General features: G+C 46.5%; 1 protein-coding gene across 4 annotated transcripts in view; it reads left to right on the forward strand.

The window, feature by feature from the left end:
• Positions 1-17,597, forward strand: part of KLHL6 (kelch like family member 6) — a 255,477-nt gene that overhangs the window by 134,269 nt on the left and 103,611 nt on the right. For all 4 annotated transcript variants that reach the window (XM_063915702.1, XM_063915703.1, XM_063915704.1 and 1 more), the window contains one exon: positions 15,147-15,596. In XM_063915702.1, the coding sequence (XP_063771772.1) occupies positions 15,147-15,596 (450 nt within the window). The remainder of the gene's footprint in view (positions 1-15,146; positions 15,597-17,597) is intronic.

The following is a 17,597-nucleotide window of genomic DNA, read 5'->3' on the forward strand; positions in this document are numbered from 1 at the left end:
TGGTTTGGATAGCCAGTGTGGTCTCCGGCTGAAGAAGACTTAGTTTACCTAAACGCCAGGGGGCCGGGGTAACCTTTCTACTATTAATTTCCCATTCGATGAATAATGGGGAGTGATCCGACCAAGACATGGGGAGAATAGAAATTTTACGGATGGACTGCAGAGTCCACTTATCTGCTAAAGCTAGGTCTATTCTTGAATAAGAGGCATGTACTGGGGAATAAATGTGTAATCTCTGTCCATTGGGTGCTTAATGCGCCAAAGGTCTAAAAGATCATATTCCGCCAATAACTGGCTAAAGCCCTTTGCATTCCTATGGAGCTGACTGGAGAGTGAGGGCCGCTTGCCAGAATTGTCGACCAAAGGGTCCAGGGTCAAGTTAAAGTCCCCCAATAAAAGTAAAGCACCCTTGGCCAATTGTTGCACCTTAGCACAGAGCTTCCTGCAAAATGCTAGTTGCTTAGTGTTAGGAGCGTAGCAAGAACTATTGTCACCTCTTTATTTTCGAGAGTACCAACCAGAATTAGTATTCTTCCCTCGGGGTCGCAGTATTGCGACGTGAGGGAAAACGCGCAATGCTGAGATACCAAGATTGCCACACCCGCCTTCTTCGCTGGTCCGTTGGCCAAGTAACAATGGGGAAATCTCCCATTAGTAAACCGTGGAGGGGCAGATTTAATAAAATGAGTCTCTTGGACGGCTATGATTTGGGCTTTAAGTTTATGGAAATAATTAAGTGCCAACCTCCTCTTATGTGGGGAATTAAGACCCTTCGCATTTATAGAGACAATGTTAACCATACTGTAAAGATATCGAGGATTGCATATCAATCATCAACCAACTGGCATGTAGAAAGTGTGTGTAGCAATTTCCGGACAGTAGGAGAGGAAAAGGGTAAAAAAGGATAGAGAAAAGAAGAATAACAGGAAAAGGAAACATAACATTAACCCCTCGAGGGGGCACAGTTGGACACCTAACCATGGCGACTCAGAGTTAAGTTGTGGGGGGTAGTGGTCAATCTACCCTCACCCGAACCAAAATTAAACCAGGTACAGTTCCTCGGCCCTCCATCTCTGGTCCCCCGCACCGCCAGCTGTCGGGACTAAAGAGACTCAGGTAGAATTCCCAGCTAACAAAGAAATGTGGGTGGCAAGCGGGGCAGCAGAGGCATAGAACAAACAGTTAACTAGAGGTGTTGAGGCAACACCCGAAAACAAACTAACAACATTCAGTTATCACATAAACGCCTGCATCAAACAACTGCCAAGGAACTGGTGCAACATAGGAAACATGACATGACAAACCGTGTAGAAAAACATGAAATCAATGCAAACGTAGTAAATCAGACAATACTCAAAGATCTGCAGCCGAAGAGGCCCAGTCCCGCTGAAGGCCCCGTTCGGGGGAGGTGTGTGTAGAAGAGCTTGCAGAGAACCATGATGCTAGGATCTTTTTACCTTCCTCAACGTTCGTTATGACAACAGTAGAACCTTCTCGAGAAATAAGCAACTTAGTAGGAAATCCCCATCTGTATAGAATGTCCTCTGTTCGTAACACTGATGTGATGGGGTAAAGAGAGCGCCTTTTCGCTAGAGTAGCAGGGGACAGGTCTCCGAATATCTGAAGTGACCCCAGAGCCTCCGAGGCAGTATCCGAGGGTCTAGCAGCTTTCAAGATCGCCTCCTTCACGTGAAAATAGTGCAACCTCATAAGGACATCGCGGGGGACTCCATCAGGAGCGTTCCTGGCTTTAGGGAGCCTATGGATGCGGTCGATTAGAAAGTCCACTGAGCGGTACGTGGGGAGTTTGCTAAAGAGGTCGACTGCAAAATCGTTCAAAGCGCTATTAGCGACAGCCTCCGAGACACCTCGCAGCTTTATATTGTTACGTCTCGATCTGTCCTCTAAATCAGGGAGTTTGTCTCTGAGCGCCGTGACCTCATTTTGAAGCAGTTCATGAGAAGAGATCAGATCGTTGTGCGAAGACACCACTTCACCTATTTTTGTTTCTAAGTGGTCAGTGCGGCCACCAATCTCGTCAATAGATTGCTGACATTCCCTCATAGTCGCTCTAAATTCAGCCGCAACTTCATCCTTAAATTGCGTTAGGAGATGCTTCATAGCGCCCACCGTAAGCGAGTCACTGTCTTTGATGGAACTAGTGGGTACGGTAACAGAGGTAGGGGCGGACGCATCCCGGAGTGGCAAGGGCATGGTGACAGCATGCTTAGGGGCGTCACTCCGTGCATTTTTTGTTTTAGCGGCTTGAGGCGAAGGTTTAAAGAACGCCACCTGGGAAACCTTTTTAGCGGCCTTATATTTCTTGGGAGGCATAATAAAGCTGAACGGCAAAAGCGGAGGGACTGGAGGTAAGAGGCGTCTGTAATATCAATCAAGGAAGGATCCACATAAAGGCTGAGTTGTCATATCATGCCATAGGAGCATTCGGGTGGAGGTAGAATTATCTCAGAGCAGTCACATCATAATACCGTGGTCATGCAGCCGCGGGGACATCGCAGCCGAATGTCTCGGGAGGTGTCGGGGTATCTGCGGTCGTATGAAGAGTGCAGTACAATATGTATTATATATCGAACACACTGTGTGAGAAATGCCTGCAATTACGCTTAGTGGCCACAAGATGGGGCAGTTGTAGTAGAAGAAAATACTGCTGAGAAAAAGTTAATTGCTCCGCAAATGAAGAAAAGCACAAATCCCTTAACAGAGGCCCCAGGGTGAGATCAAAGGGAGAACAGTGCCAGGGGGTCACCAGTCCCGGTGTGACCCTTAGCCAGTCCCCCACAACACACAGGCACACCACTACCTCAGAGCAGCTCCTTTGGTGCCGTCCAATATGGCCGCCGCGTCTCCCTGGGTGTCTGTTCCACTGCTGTCCCCCGCTGCCAGGCGTCTCCCCGACCTGCTGCCCCAGGGGGTGTCCACCCTGGGGGTCTGGGGAAGGCTACTGATGGCTCCTGTGGCTCTGGGAAGGTCTGCGCCGCTTCCCGGCGCCGCGACTCCGCTCTGGAGCACAAAACGCGGGCACCGAGAGTACGCGAGGCCCCGGCTTCTGGAGGTCCGTAGGCCGCAACCTGCAGTAGCAGTGAGAACTGCTCCCCGGCTCTGCGGCGGTCACTGCTGGACACAGGAGGGCTACAGGTGAGGAAGGGTATCCCCCGGGGAGGGTATACAGCGGATATTAATAGAATGATTATATTAATAAAGCTGGAGAGAGGAGTGAAGCAGACGCACGTCTGCTCTCTTCTCCAGCCAGGCCACGCCCCCCGTTCTCCATTTTTTAATTTGTGGAATTATATGCCAGTATCAATAGCAATGGCCTACTACTATATGTACTGCGCACAACTGAAATGCACCACAGGTATGGATGGATAGTATACTTGACGACACAGAGGTAGGTAGAGCAGTGGCCTACTGTACCGTACTGCTATATATTATATACTGGTGGTCAGCAAACTGTGCAAAACTGAAATGCACCACAGGTATGGATGGATAGTATACTTGATGACACAGAGGTAGGTAGAGCAGTGGCCTACTGTACCGTAATGCTATATATTATATACTGGTGGTCAGCAAACTGTGCAAAACTGAAATGCACCACAGGTATGGATGGATAGTATACTTGACGACACAGAGGTAGGTAGAGCAGTGGCCTACTGTACCGTACTGCTATATATTATATACTGGTGGTCAGCAAACTGTGAAAAACTTAAATGCACCACAGGTATGGATGGATAGTATACTTGACGACACAGAGGTAGGTAGAGCAGAGGCCTTCTGGTGGTCAGCAAAATTATGCACTGTACTCCTATTATATACTACAATGCACAGATATGGAGCGTTTTTCAAGCAGAGAACGTATAATACTGGTGGTCACTGGTCAGCAAAACTCTGCACTGTACTCCTCCTATATAATATACTGGTGGTCCCCAGTACCCACAATAAAGCAGTGTGAGCACAGATATATGCAGCACACTGAGCACAGATATGGAGCGTTTTTTCAGGCAGATAACGTATACTGGTGGTCACTGGTCAGCAAAACTCTGCACTGTACTCCTCCTATATAATACTGCTTGTCCCCAGTCCCCACAATAAAGCAGTGTGAGCACAGATATATGCAGCACACTGAGCACAGATATGGAGCGTTTTTCAGGCAGACAACGTATAATACTGGTGATCACTGGTCAGCAAACCTCTGCACTGTACTCCTCCTATAATATTGCTGGTACCCAGAATAAAGATATGCAGCCCCCTGAAACAAAGTGAGAGGACGCCAGCCACGTCCTCTCACTATCATTTCCAATGCACGAGTGAAAAAGGGCGGCGACGCGCGGCTCCTCATATAGAATCCGAATCTCGCGAGAATCCGACAGCGGGATGATGATGTTCAGGCGCGCTCGGGTTAACGGAGCCATACGGGAGAATCCGAGTATGCCTCGGACCCGTGTAAAATGGGTGAAGTTCGGGGGGGTTCGGTTTCCGAGGAACCGAACCCGCTCATCTCTAGTTTGGATGAGAGCTGTTTGATGACAATTGTATTAATAAATACAAATTGACTTGTGTATTGACATGATTGTGCAGAAGTGCAGTAGCTCATTCAGTTCGTTGAATGTGGTAAACTTTACATAGGTTACAGGGAAATGTGAAACTAAAAACAAGATTTGTATTTTGGTCAGGATGTTTGTCAGCAGAACCTAACCACACAGCAGATGTTTCACAATGTTCCAGGTGCTGCTTCATTGCAGACTGACACAGTTTTACTGTTAACTCCTCCTCCCTTCTAACTATATATTATCTTGTATTATTGCGTATATACTGTAACAGTAGTAATAATAACAGTTTATGTTTGTACTCCCAAATTTATAATAAGGGTAATGTAAAAGTTATAGATGCGGAATCCAACAATTCTGTCTTTTACCCGGACAATGTTGCTATGTCTGAACTTGCTCACCCACCCCGGCTTTGGAAGCAAGACCAAATTAAATTTTACTGTATTTGTGACTGTATACAGTATATACTAATTCTCCCTTGTGGAAGATTTTTGTATTGTGGCATTTTGTATTGGTTAGCAGGTGGGAGAGAGTCCAGAGTATGGAGATTGCTAATATCCCTTTCAGATTGGCAGAGCCTGGTCGCACCTGGGAATTTGTACACGTTTGCTTCCCTGGTGGAACCTGGCTTGAGACCCCTTATTGCTTATTGCATATTGCCAGGTTGGTGGTATCACCACCAACGCTACAGGAGGTGGAGCTTGGAGATGATTATCTCCAAGCGCTGCCTCCTCCGATGTAGAGAATGGGATCCGGGTCGCCTTGACCCGGCTTACTGTTTACACTACACCGCATCCCAGGTTAATTCCGGCTTCAAACCATGTCGTGACCTGGGGAAAAATGTTGGGACACTCAACCCAGGATATTCCTTCAGGACCCTTTCAGACTAACCACATTCCCTGGTTAATGCGCACGTGCAGTAACACAGGAAATTTATGCTAGTCTGAAAGGGGTATTAGTCTACTGCAGATTGCAGGGGAACTGATAATTAAATAAAATAATCTATCATTTATTTGTGAGTCTTAATTAATCTAATATAGATCCCAGCCAGTTAACACTGGGAACATGAAGTTCAGAACTCTGCCCAAACTACTGCCAGAATTATCCTGTAGATCTTATCCAGGACCGGCCCAAGCTTATTTTTTTTCTTTTTAAGCAAAGATCAATTTTGGCACCCCTTGATGGGATAAATTGTTCGGCACATGCCGCAATAAGGCGTGTGGCCTCACTAGAAAGGGGTGTAGCCACACAATTGTACCCCCCAAGAGTGCAGAAAGATAGTTGGTGACTGAGGCAGGGGTGATGGAGATAGTCGATGACTGAAGATGGGGTGACAGGGACATAATGGGTGACTGAGGCAGGAGTGACGAAGATAGTGGGTGACTGAGGCAGGGGTGACAAGGAGATAATGGGTGACTGAGGCAGGGGTGATGAAGATAGTGGGTGCCTGCAAAAATGGGTTTGGACTCACAAGAAAGGGGCGTAGCCACACAATTGTACCCCCAAGGCTACAGGGAGATAGTTGGTGACTGAGTCAGGGGTGACAGGGAGATAGTGGGTGACAAAAATAGTGGGTGACTGAGGCAGGGATGGCAGGGATATAGTGGGTGACTGAGGCAGGGGTGACAGGGAAATAGGCATTGACCTAGGTAGGGGTGACAGGGAGATAGTGGGTGACTGAGGCAGATGTGACAGAGATAGTGGGTGACTGAGGCAGGGGTGACTGAGGCAGGAGTGACAGGAAGATAGTGGGTGACTGAGGCAGGGATGACAGGGAGATAGTGGGTGACTGAGGCAGGGGTGACGGAAATACAGTAGTGGGTGACTGAGGTAGAGGTGACAGGAAGAAAGTGGGTGACTGAAGCAGGGGTGACAGGAAGATAGTGGGTGACCCAGTGCCATTTAGCAGCATTAAACCCAAACACTCCAGGTGCATATGTCCTCACCTCAATGGATCCTTCCCAGTTAATGGATGTTGTGCTGCCATGGGTTCTCCTACAGTGCTCCTCAGGCCTGCATGCTGAGAGTTCCCAGTGTCCACTCTGCCAATGGTAACTAGTGAGCAGGGTTGCCGGTGGTGTCCTGGGAGTGGGGATGCCGTCATGTCCTGGGAGCGGGTTTGCTGGTGGTGTCCTGGGAGCGGGGTTGCTGGTGGTGTCCTGGGAACAGGTTTGCTGGTGCCCGGAAGTTTACTGGGAGCGGCATTGTGGCGCCGTCCCCTGGAGCTTGGTTGCGGCAGTGTGCTGGGAGAGGGTGGTGTACGGAGAATGCAGTTGTGCATTTGCGGTCAGTGCAGTGAAAACACATAGGTCCGTAAACTTATCACGGATTCTATTTGTTTTTACCCAAAAACAGGTAATTTTTGGGGTACTAAAAAAGGTCTCTAAGTCACGTTTTTAGCGCCTGAAAAATGATCAGGGCTAATTGAATTTCCACCAGGGGCGCAACTCTCAGAGGCATTGGAGATGTCGGCCTCCAGCCGTCAAGGCCTGAAGGGGCACCTGCATGTACAGCAGCACCTGTGTGGTTCACAAAGAGATCTGCTGCAGTGTTAATTAGTTTTGTCCCAGGAGCCATGCTAACACCTGCAAAAGGGGACAGGATGGCCCCTGCCTGGTACTGCTCAGCCTGTGCTGCTGCAAGCAATAGTACACCCGCCACTACTGCTGTACTGTGAGATGGGTCCCACTGGGGAATGCTGATTCTGCATGATGCAGATGGCTGATTCACAGCGTAGCTGGAGACCTGCCAATTCATTGTGAGCTCTGGTCCCTGTAAACTGGCTGAGAGTGCTATCTATGTAATTATGTAAGTAGTGTGTGGTTACGCCCCTGATTCCGATAGATAGATAGATAGACATACACTGGCGTATCTATAATTGGTGCAGTGTGTGCGGTGCACACGGGCCGCTGAGTCCAGGGGTGGACCCCACTGCACACGCTGCACCCATTTTCTAAATACTCCCTGTCCAGAGTCCCGCACCGACGTCAGTGTCAGTGTTAAAACTCGGTGATAATGGTGCAGCGCCAATTTTCACTGAGTTCTGCGCATGAGCAGTAGAGTCTGAGCGCTCTAGTGCTCAGACTCTCAGCGCTGCCGGCAGAGAGGAGGGGGCCCGAATGGAGGAGGCTGCATTCGGGCCTCCTCCTCTCTTAAAGCACCCCTGTATATATATATATATATATATATATATATATATATATATATATATATATATATATATATATATAATTCAGTCTGGGGGAAAAAAGTGAAAAATAATCTGGTAATACAGGCCTTCTTAAAACAAGTGTTTTGGCACAATTAACTCATGCGATGCTCCAGATAATGTGTACATAAAACATCTTGTGCATTTTGCACTGATGTCCATAGATAACTACCATCAGTATACCCTACACTTCAGCATATACCTCTGCAAACTAGGAATGTGCTTTGGTGTGCAGAAATGTACAAATAACTCTGCATAGAGAGGCAGAGCCCAATATTAAATATATAATAAACATTATCAACTGTTATAATGCAGTATAATGTTTAATCATATTTAATGCTCCAAATTTGTAAAAATTAGTAGAGATGAGCGGGTTAGGTTCCTCGGAAACCGAACCCCCCCGAACTTCACCCATTTTACATGGGTCCGAGGCATACTCGGATTCTCCCGTATGGCTCGGTTAATCCGAGCGCGCCCGAACGCCATCATCCCGCTGTTGGATTCTCGCGAGATTCGGATTCTATATAAGCAGCCGCGCGTCGCCGCCATTTTCACTCGTGCATTGGAAATGTTAGGGAGAGGACGTGGCTGGCGTCCTCTCCGTTTATTGTTGAACTTGATTGTGCTTTATTGCTTAATTGTGGGGAGGACTGGGGAGCAGCTGTATAATATAGGAGGAGTACAGTGCAGAGTTTTGCTGATCAGTGACCACCAGTTTTATCCGTTCTCTGCCTGAAAAACGCTCCTTATCCGTTATCTGTGCTCAGTGTGCTGCATATATCTGTGCTCACACTGCTTAATTGTGGGGACTGGGGAGAAGCTGTATTATATAGCAGGAGTACAGTGCAGAGTTTTGCTGACAGTGACCACCAGTATACGTTGTCTGCCTGAAAAACACTCCATATCTGTGCTCAGTGTGCTGCTTTATTGTGGGGACTGGGGACCACCAGTATAATATTATATAGGAGGAGTACAGTGCAGAGTTTTGCTGACCAGTGACCACCAGTATACGTTGTCTGCCTGAAAAACACTCCATATCTGTGCTGCATTGTAGACAGTATATAGTAGGAGTACAGTGCATAATTTTGCTGACCACCAGTATATAATATATAGGAGTACGGTACAGAAGGCCACTGCTGTACCTACCTCTGTGTCGTCAAGTATACTATCCATCCATACCTGTGGTGCATTTCAGTTTTGCACAGTTTGCTGACCACCAGTATATAATATATAGCATTACGGTACAGCAGGCCACTGCTGTACCTACCTCTGTGTCGTCAAGTATACTATCCATCCATACCTGTGGTGCATTTCAGTTTTGCACAGTTTGCTGACCACCAGTATATAATATATATAGCAGTACGGTACAGTAGGCCACTGCTGTACCTACCTCTGTGTCGTCAAGTATACTATCCATCCATACCTGTGGTGCATTTCAGTTTTGCACAGTTTGCTGACTACCAGTATATAATATATATAGCAGTACGGTACAGTAGGCCACTGCTGTACCTACCTCTGTGTCGTCAAGTATACTATCCATCCATACCTGTGGTGCATTTCAGTTTTGCACAATTTGCTGACCACCAGTATATAATATATATAGCAGTACGGTACAGTAGGCTACTGCTGTACCTACCTCTGTGTCGTCAAGTGTACTATCCATCCATACCTGTGGTGCATTTAAGTTTTGCACAGTTTGCTGACCACCAGTATATAATATATAGCATTACGGTACAGTAGGCTACTGCTGTACCTACCTCTGTGTCGTCAAGTATACTATCCATCCATACCTGTGGTGCATTTCATTTTTGCAGTTTGCTCACCACCAGTATATAATATATAGCAGTACGGTACAGTAGGCCACTGCTGTACCTACCTCTGTGTCGTCAAGTATACTATCCATCCATACCTGTGGTGCATTTCATTTTTGCACAGTTTGCTGACCACCAGTATATAATATATAGCAGTACGGTACAGTAGGCCACTGCTGTACCTACCTCTGTGTCGTCAACTATACTATCCATCCATACCTGTGGTGCATTTCAGTTTTGCACAGTTTGCTGACCACCAGTATATAATATATAGCAGTACGGTACAGTAGGCCACTGCTCTACCTACCTCTGTGTCGTCAAGTATACTATCCATCCATACCTGTGGTGCATTTCAGTTGTGCGCAGTATATATAGTAATAGGCCATTGCTATTGATACTGGCATATAATTCCACACATTAAAAAATGGAGAACAAAAATGTGGAGGTTAAAATAGGGAAAGATCAAGATCCACTTCCACCTCGTGCTGAAGCTGCTGCCACTAGTCATGGCCGAGACGATGAAATGCCATCAACGTCGTCTGCCAAGGCCGATGCCCAATGTCATAGTAGAGAGCATGTAAAATCCAAAAAACAAAAGTTCAGTAAAATGACCCAAAAATCAAAATTGAAAGCGTCTGATGAGAAGCGTAAACTTGCCAATATGCCATTTACGACACGGAGTGGCAAGGAACAGCTGAGGCCCTGGCCTATGTTCATGGCTAGTGGTTCAGCTTCACATGAGGATGGAAGCACTCATCCTCTCGCTAGAAAAATGAAAAGACTTAAGCTGGCAAAGGCACAGCAAAGAACTGTGCGTTCTTCTAAATCACAAATCCCCAAGGAGAGTCCAATTGTGTCGGTTGCGATGCCTGACCTTCCCAACACTGGACGGGAAGAGCTTGCACCTTCCACCATTTGCACGCCCCCTGCAAATGCTTAAAGGAGCACCCGCAGTCCAGTTCCTGATAGTCAAATTGAAGATGTCACTGTTGAAGTACACCAGGATGAGGATTTGGGTGTTGCTGGCGCTGGGGAGGAAATTGACAAGGAGGATTCTGATGGTGTGGTGGTTTGTTTAAGTCAGGCACCCGGGGAGACACCTGTTGTCCGTGGGACGAATATGGCCATTGACATGCCTGGTCAAAATACAAAAAAAAATCACCTCTTCGGTGTGGAATTATTTCAACACAAATGCGGACAACAGGTGTGAAGCCGTGTGTTGCCTTTGTCAAGCTGTAATAAGTAGGGGTAAGGACGTTAACCACCTAGGAACATCCTCCCTTATACGTCAACTGGACCGCATTCATCAGAAGTCAGTGACAAGTTCAAAAACTTTGGATGACAGCGGAAGCAGTCCACTGACCACTAAATCCCTTCCTCTTGTAATCAAGCTCCTGCAAACCACACCACCAACTCCCTCAGTGTCAATTTCCACCTTACACAGGAAAGCCAATAGTCCTGCAGGCCATGTCACTGGCAAGTATGACGAGTTCTCTCCTGCCTGGGATTCCTCCGATGCATCCTTGAGTGTAATGCCTACTGCTGCTGGCGCTGCTGTTGTTGCTGCTGGGAGTCGATCGTCATCCCAGAGGGGAAGTCGGAAGACCACTTGTACTACTTCCAGTAAGCAATTGACTGTCCAACAGTCCTTTGCGAGGAAGATGAAATGTCACGGCAGTCATCCTGCTGCAAAGCGGATAACTCAGGCCTTGGCAGCCTGGGCGGTGAGAAACGTGGTTCCGGTATCCACCGTTAATTCAGAGGCAACTAGAGACTTGATTGAGGTACTGTGTCCCCGGTACCAAATACCATCTAGGTTCCATTTCTCTAGGCAGGCGATACCGAAAATGTACACAGACCTCAGAAAAAGAGTCACCAGTGTCCTAAAAAATGCAGTTGTACCCAATGTCCACTTAACCACGGACATGTGGACAAGTGGAGCAGGGCAGACTCAGGACTATATGACTGTGACAGCCCACTGGGTAGATGTATTGCCTCCCGCAGCAAGAACAGCAGCGGCGGCACCAATAGCAGCATCTCGCAAACGCCAACTCATTCCTAGGCAGGCTACGGCTTTGTATCACCGCTTTCCAGAAGAGGCACACAGCTGACAACCTCTTATGGAAACTGAGGAACATCATCGCAGAATGGCTTACCCCAATTGGACTCTCCTGGGGATTTGTGACATTGGACAACGCCAGCAATATTGTGCGTGCATTACATCTGGGCAAATTCCAGCACTTCCCATGTTTTGCACATACATTGAATTTAGTGGTGCAGAATTCTTTAAAAAACGACAGGGGCGTGCAAGAGATGCTGTCGGTGGCCCGAAGAATTGCGGGCCACTTTCAGCATTCAGCCACCGCGTACTGAAGACTGGAGCACCACCAAACATTCCTGAACCTGCCCTGCCATCATCTGAAGCAAGAGGTGGTAACGAGGTGGAATTCAACCCTCTATATGCTTCAGAGGATGGAGGAGCAGCAAAAGGCCATTCAAGCCTATACATCTGCCCACGATATAGGCAAAGGAGGGGGAATGCACCTGACTCAAGCGCAGTGGAGAATGATTTCAACGTTGTGCAAGGTTCTGCAACCCTTTGAACTTGCCACACGTGAAGTCAGTTCAGACACTGCCAGCCTGAGTCAGGTCATTCCCCTCATCAGGCTTTTGCAGAAGAAGCTGGAGACACTGAAGGAGGAGCTAAAACAGAGCGATTCCACTAGGCATGTGGGACTTGTGGATGGAGCCCTTAATTCGCTTAACCAGGATTCACGGGTGGTCAATCTGTTGAAATCAGAGCACTACATTTTGGCCACCGTGCTCGATCCTAGATTTAAAACCTACGTTGTATCTCTCTTTCCGGCAGACACAAGTCTGCAGAGGTTCAAAGACCTGCTGGTGAGAAAATTGTCAAGTCAAGCGGAACGTGACCCATCAACATCTCCTCCTTCACATTCTCCCGCAACTGGGGGTGCGAGGAAAAGGCTAAGAATTCCGAGCCCACCCGCTGGCGGTGATGCAGGGCAGTCTGGAGCGAGTGCTGACATCTGGTCCGGACTGAAGGACCTGCCAACGATTACTGACATGTCGTCTACTGTCACTGCATATGATTCTCTCACCATTGAAAGAATGGTGGAGGATTATATGAGTGACCGCATCCAAGCAGGCACGTCAGACAGTCCGTACATATACTGGCAGGAAAAAGAGGCAATTTGGAGGCCCTTGCACAAACTGGCTTTATTCTACCTAAGTTGCCCTCCCTCCAGTGTGTACTCCGAAAGAGTGTTTAGTGCAGCCGCTCACCTTGTCAGCAATCGGCGTACGAGGTTACTTCCAGAAAATGTGGAGAAGATGATGTTCATCAAAATGAATTATAATCAATTCCTCCGTGGAGACATTCACCAGCAGCAATTGCCTCCAGAAAGTACACAGGGACCTGAGATGGTGGATTCCAGTGGGGACGAATTAATAATCTGTGAGGAGGGGGATGTACACAGTGAAAGGGGTGAGGAATCGGAGGATGATGATGAGGTGGACATCTTGCCTCTGTAGAGCCAGTTTGTGCAAGGAGAGATTGATTGGTTCTTTTTTTGGTGGGGGCCCAAACCAACCAGTCATTTCAGTCACAGTCGTGTGGCAGACCCTGTTGCTGAAATGATGGGTTCGTTAAAGTGTGCATGTCCTGTTTATACAACATAAGGGTGGGTGGGAGGGCCCAAGGACAATTCCATCTGGCACCTCTTTTTTCTTTCATTTTTCTTTGCATCATGTGCTGTTTGGGGACAATTTTTTTGAAGTGCCATCCTGCCTGACACCGCAGTGCCACTCCTAGATGGGCCAGGTGTTTGTGTCGGCCACTTGTGTCGCTTAGCTTAGTCACACAGCTACCTCATTGCGCCTCTTTTTTTCTTTGCATCATGTGCTGTTTGGGGACAATTTTTTAATCTGCCATCCTGTCTGACACTGCAGTGCCACTCCTAGATGGGCCAGGTGTTTGTGTCGGCCACTTGGGTCGCTTAGCTTGGTCACACAGCTACCTCATTGCGCCTCTTTTTTTTCTTTGCATCATGTGCTGTTTGGGGACAATTTTTTTAATCTGCCATCCTGTCTGACACTGCAGTGCCACTCCTAGATGGGCCAGGTGTTTGTGTCGGCCACTTGGGTCGCTTAGCTTAGTCAAACAGCTACCTCATTGCGCCTCTTTTTTTCTTTGCATCGTGCTGTTTGGGGACTATTTTTTTGAAGTGCCATCCTGTCTGACAATGCAGTGCCACTCCTAGATGGGCCAGGTGTTTGTGTCAGCCACTTGTGTCGCTTAGCTTAGTCACACAGCGACCTTGGTGCGCCTCTTTTTTTCTTTGCATCATGTGCTGTTTGGAGACTATTTTTTTGAAGTGTCATCCTGTCTGTCACTGCAGTGCCACTCCTAGAATGGCCAGGTGTTTGTGTCGGCCACTTGGGTCGCTTAGCTTAGTCACACAGCTACCTCATTGCGCCTCTTTTTTTCTTTGCATCATGTGCTGTTTGGAGATTATTTTTTTGAAATGCCATCCTGCCTGACACTGCAGTGCCACTCCTAGATGGGCCAGGTGTTTGTGTCGGCCACTTGTGTCGCTTAGCTTAGCCATCCAGCAACCTCGGTGCAAATTTTAGGACTAAAAATAATATTGTGAGGTGTGAGGTGTTCAGAATAGACTGAAAATGTGTAAATTATGGTTATTGAGGTTAATAATACTATGGGATCAAAATGACCCCCAAATTCTATGATTTAAGCTGTTTTTGAGGGTTTTTTGTAAAAAAAAAACGAATCCAAAACGCATCTGAATCCGACAAATAATTTTCAGGGAGGTTTTGCCAAAACGCGTCCGAATCCAAAACACGGCCGCGGAACCGAATCCAAAACCAAAACGCAAAACCCGAAAAATTTCCGGTGCACATCACTAAAAATTAGTCTTAAATTGCTCACATTTAAAAAGTGGGCAAACTAACCTCTCCTTTACGGATAGTGGCTCTGATTCAAAATTAAATACAAGTTCATTCTGCAAACGGGTCTTGAGATATCTTTTTTTGCACAGTGCACATGTCTGAGGCAAGTTAATGCAACGCTGATGATCTACGAGCAACGAGAGTCATAGGAATGTCAGCCGCATCTCCACTTGAACTGAGTGGGATTGACTGGGCTTTCACTCATGGACGTGGATGCAGAATTGCAGCCTATGCAGAGTTGAGCATATACAAAGAATGCACCTGATTTCCGATGTATTTCTTACACCAAGAATAGGGCTGGTGGAAGTGCACGCTGTTAACGATTACAGCTACTTTCACAGGTGGGTGGTTTGGGCAGAGCAGTCGCAGAGATGCAGCCAACGCAGAACACGGGCAGAGATCCATTTATATTTCCGTATATGCAGTCTGGATAACTAGGGTGTCATTCTCAATCAGCATTGTCTGACACTATAACACATTAGGCTATATTTGTAGAGCGGAATTCTACATAGTGTTAATGTGCAGATGTACATTGCAGGCAACTGATATCCTAAACTTCCTGTTTTCTTCCAGTTCTTGAGAATGGTAGAGGCTTGTTCCAGTTTCCTTACAGAAGCTCTTCATCCTGAGAATTGTGTTGGGATTTTGAGACTTGCAGACGCTCACTGCCTGGAATCTTTAAAGCTGCAAGTTCAGAACTATATTATACAAAACTTTTCCCAGGTTTTGAACCATGAGGAATTCCTGGAGCTACCGTCTGACATTCTATATCATATTCTTAAGAACGATGAGCTGTATGTAACTGAAGAAGCCCAGGTCTTTGAGACTGTCATAAACTGGGTGCATTATAAGAAATCAGAAAGATTTTCTCTTCTGCCAAAAATGTTAGAATGTGTCCGCCTTCCCTTATTGGATCCCTGGTATTTTGTTGGCACAGTAGAAGCCAATGAATTGATTAGACAATGCCCAGATGTATTCCATTTAATGCAAGAGGCACGCATGTATTATGTGACTGGTAATGAGGTAAGTGACTCTATATAATTCTATGCATATTCCCAAATTAGGGGTTTATATAAAAATAAATGTTGTCCTATAATGTTGTTACATACAGTTTAAATAATATGCTGTCAGACATGAGTTGATGTTGTGTCATGTCTCAGTGGTGGAGTTTCATCAGAAGTTAAATTGAAACACTGTAATGGTATTGTTGATGACCATTTATCACATAACTGGTATAATAGGTAAGTACAACTGTGCAGTAACCAGCAATGGATGGGGCATTTGGAAAATATGTTTAAGGTAACCTCATGTTGTACGCATGTCCAGGAGGTGGGATTAAATCAGAAGGAGGCGGACTGTTGGCGTGGATGCCACCAATCACCCACATGTGTATGCAGAGCCAGAATAAGGTCCACATGGGCCTGGAGCGGTAATTTATGAAGGGCCTATTGTGTGCCTCGGAAGGAGGTGTGACAAGCGCTGCAGTGGTGTAACTAGCAATGAGGGGGTGTGACCAAAGTGATGTGGGTGATGTCTAAATAGAGGGTGTGGCCTGTGCCATGAATGTGGCTACTTATATCAATGGAGGTCATAGCTAGGGCCTACCTTCAACCACTTAATAGTTAACTATAACAAGAAAAAGTTTGTGACCTCCATATAATACAGGGAGCATTGCAGTAACCTCCATATAATACAGAGAGCTATATCAACATGCAAAGAAGGTGGAAAGGGGAGCAATGATGGGGCAAAACAGAGCAGATGTGGAATGATTAGAAAAGATGGGGGCAATACAGACAGAGAATTGAGGGCTCCCGGGACACAGAAACCAACACAGATACCACTTGCTGACAGACATACATACTGACACAGACACCCCTTACTAACACAGATTCCACTTACTGACAAAAATACTCTGATAGAGACACCCATTACTGACACAGACACACTTACTGAAAGATACCATTTAGAGGCACAGAGACCCCTTAGTGACACAAACACACCCTTTACTGACAGATACCACTTACTAACACAGACACCCCTTACTGACAAACATACTAACACAGTCACACTTACTGACCTAAACACTGGAACACACACTGCTTACTGACACAACATCACTTATTGGCACATATATACTTACTTACACACAGACACTCCTTACTGACACAGATACAACTTACTGAAGTTAATGAGACAACACACTTACTAACATGGACACCATTTACTGACAGATAGCAGTTACTGACTGTACACCCCTTACGGAAACAAATTCCACTTATGGACACAAACACACTGACACACACACTTATTGACAGATACCTCTTACTGATACAGACACACACGACAGACACCCCCTTACTGACACAGATACCATTTGCTGACAAAGATACCACTTAATGACGGATACTCATTACTGACACACACTTACTGACTCAGACATCACGTACTGACACACACAACACAGATAAACTTACTGACACACACACACACACACACACACACACACACACACAAAACACAGAAACATACTGACACAGACACCACATAAATATGGGAGAGTAGACCTCTGGGCCTGGTGTGTGTTTTAACTCCGCAAGAAAAAAAGGCATTTGTTTCCCCCAGCACCCTGAATGATAACCGTAACCAGATATAAATTCCACATGATAACAGAATTCAGAGATCTTCGTTACACACATTTGCGCAAATATGTGTAACAAAGATCTCTGAATTCTGTTATCATGTGGAATTTATATCTGGTTACGGTTATCATTCAGGGTGCTGGGGGAAACAAATGCCTTTTTTTCTTGCTTAGAAATACCCCTCCCTTTCGAGCACCTGAATGATATCACTAAGCTAATTGAGCATCTACCAATATATATGTGTGCTTTAACTCACCAGGTTTTGCATGCCAACTCTGCTCTGACATCCCTGGAGGACCCAGATCTCCTCACAGACAGCAACCTCCTCCCCCAGACCCTTCCCCTCATCCCGCATTTGATTGTCAGGGAAAGGGGTGGGAATGGC

The sequence above is a fragment of the Pseudophryne corroboree genome, chromosome 4, assembly GCF_028390025.1.
Source record: "Pseudophryne corroboree isolate aPseCor3 chromosome 4, aPseCor3.hap2, whole genome shotgun sequence".
In the NCBI taxonomy this organism is placed as follows: Eukaryota; Metazoa; Chordata; class Amphibia; order Anura; family Myobatrachidae; genus Pseudophryne; species Pseudophryne corroboree.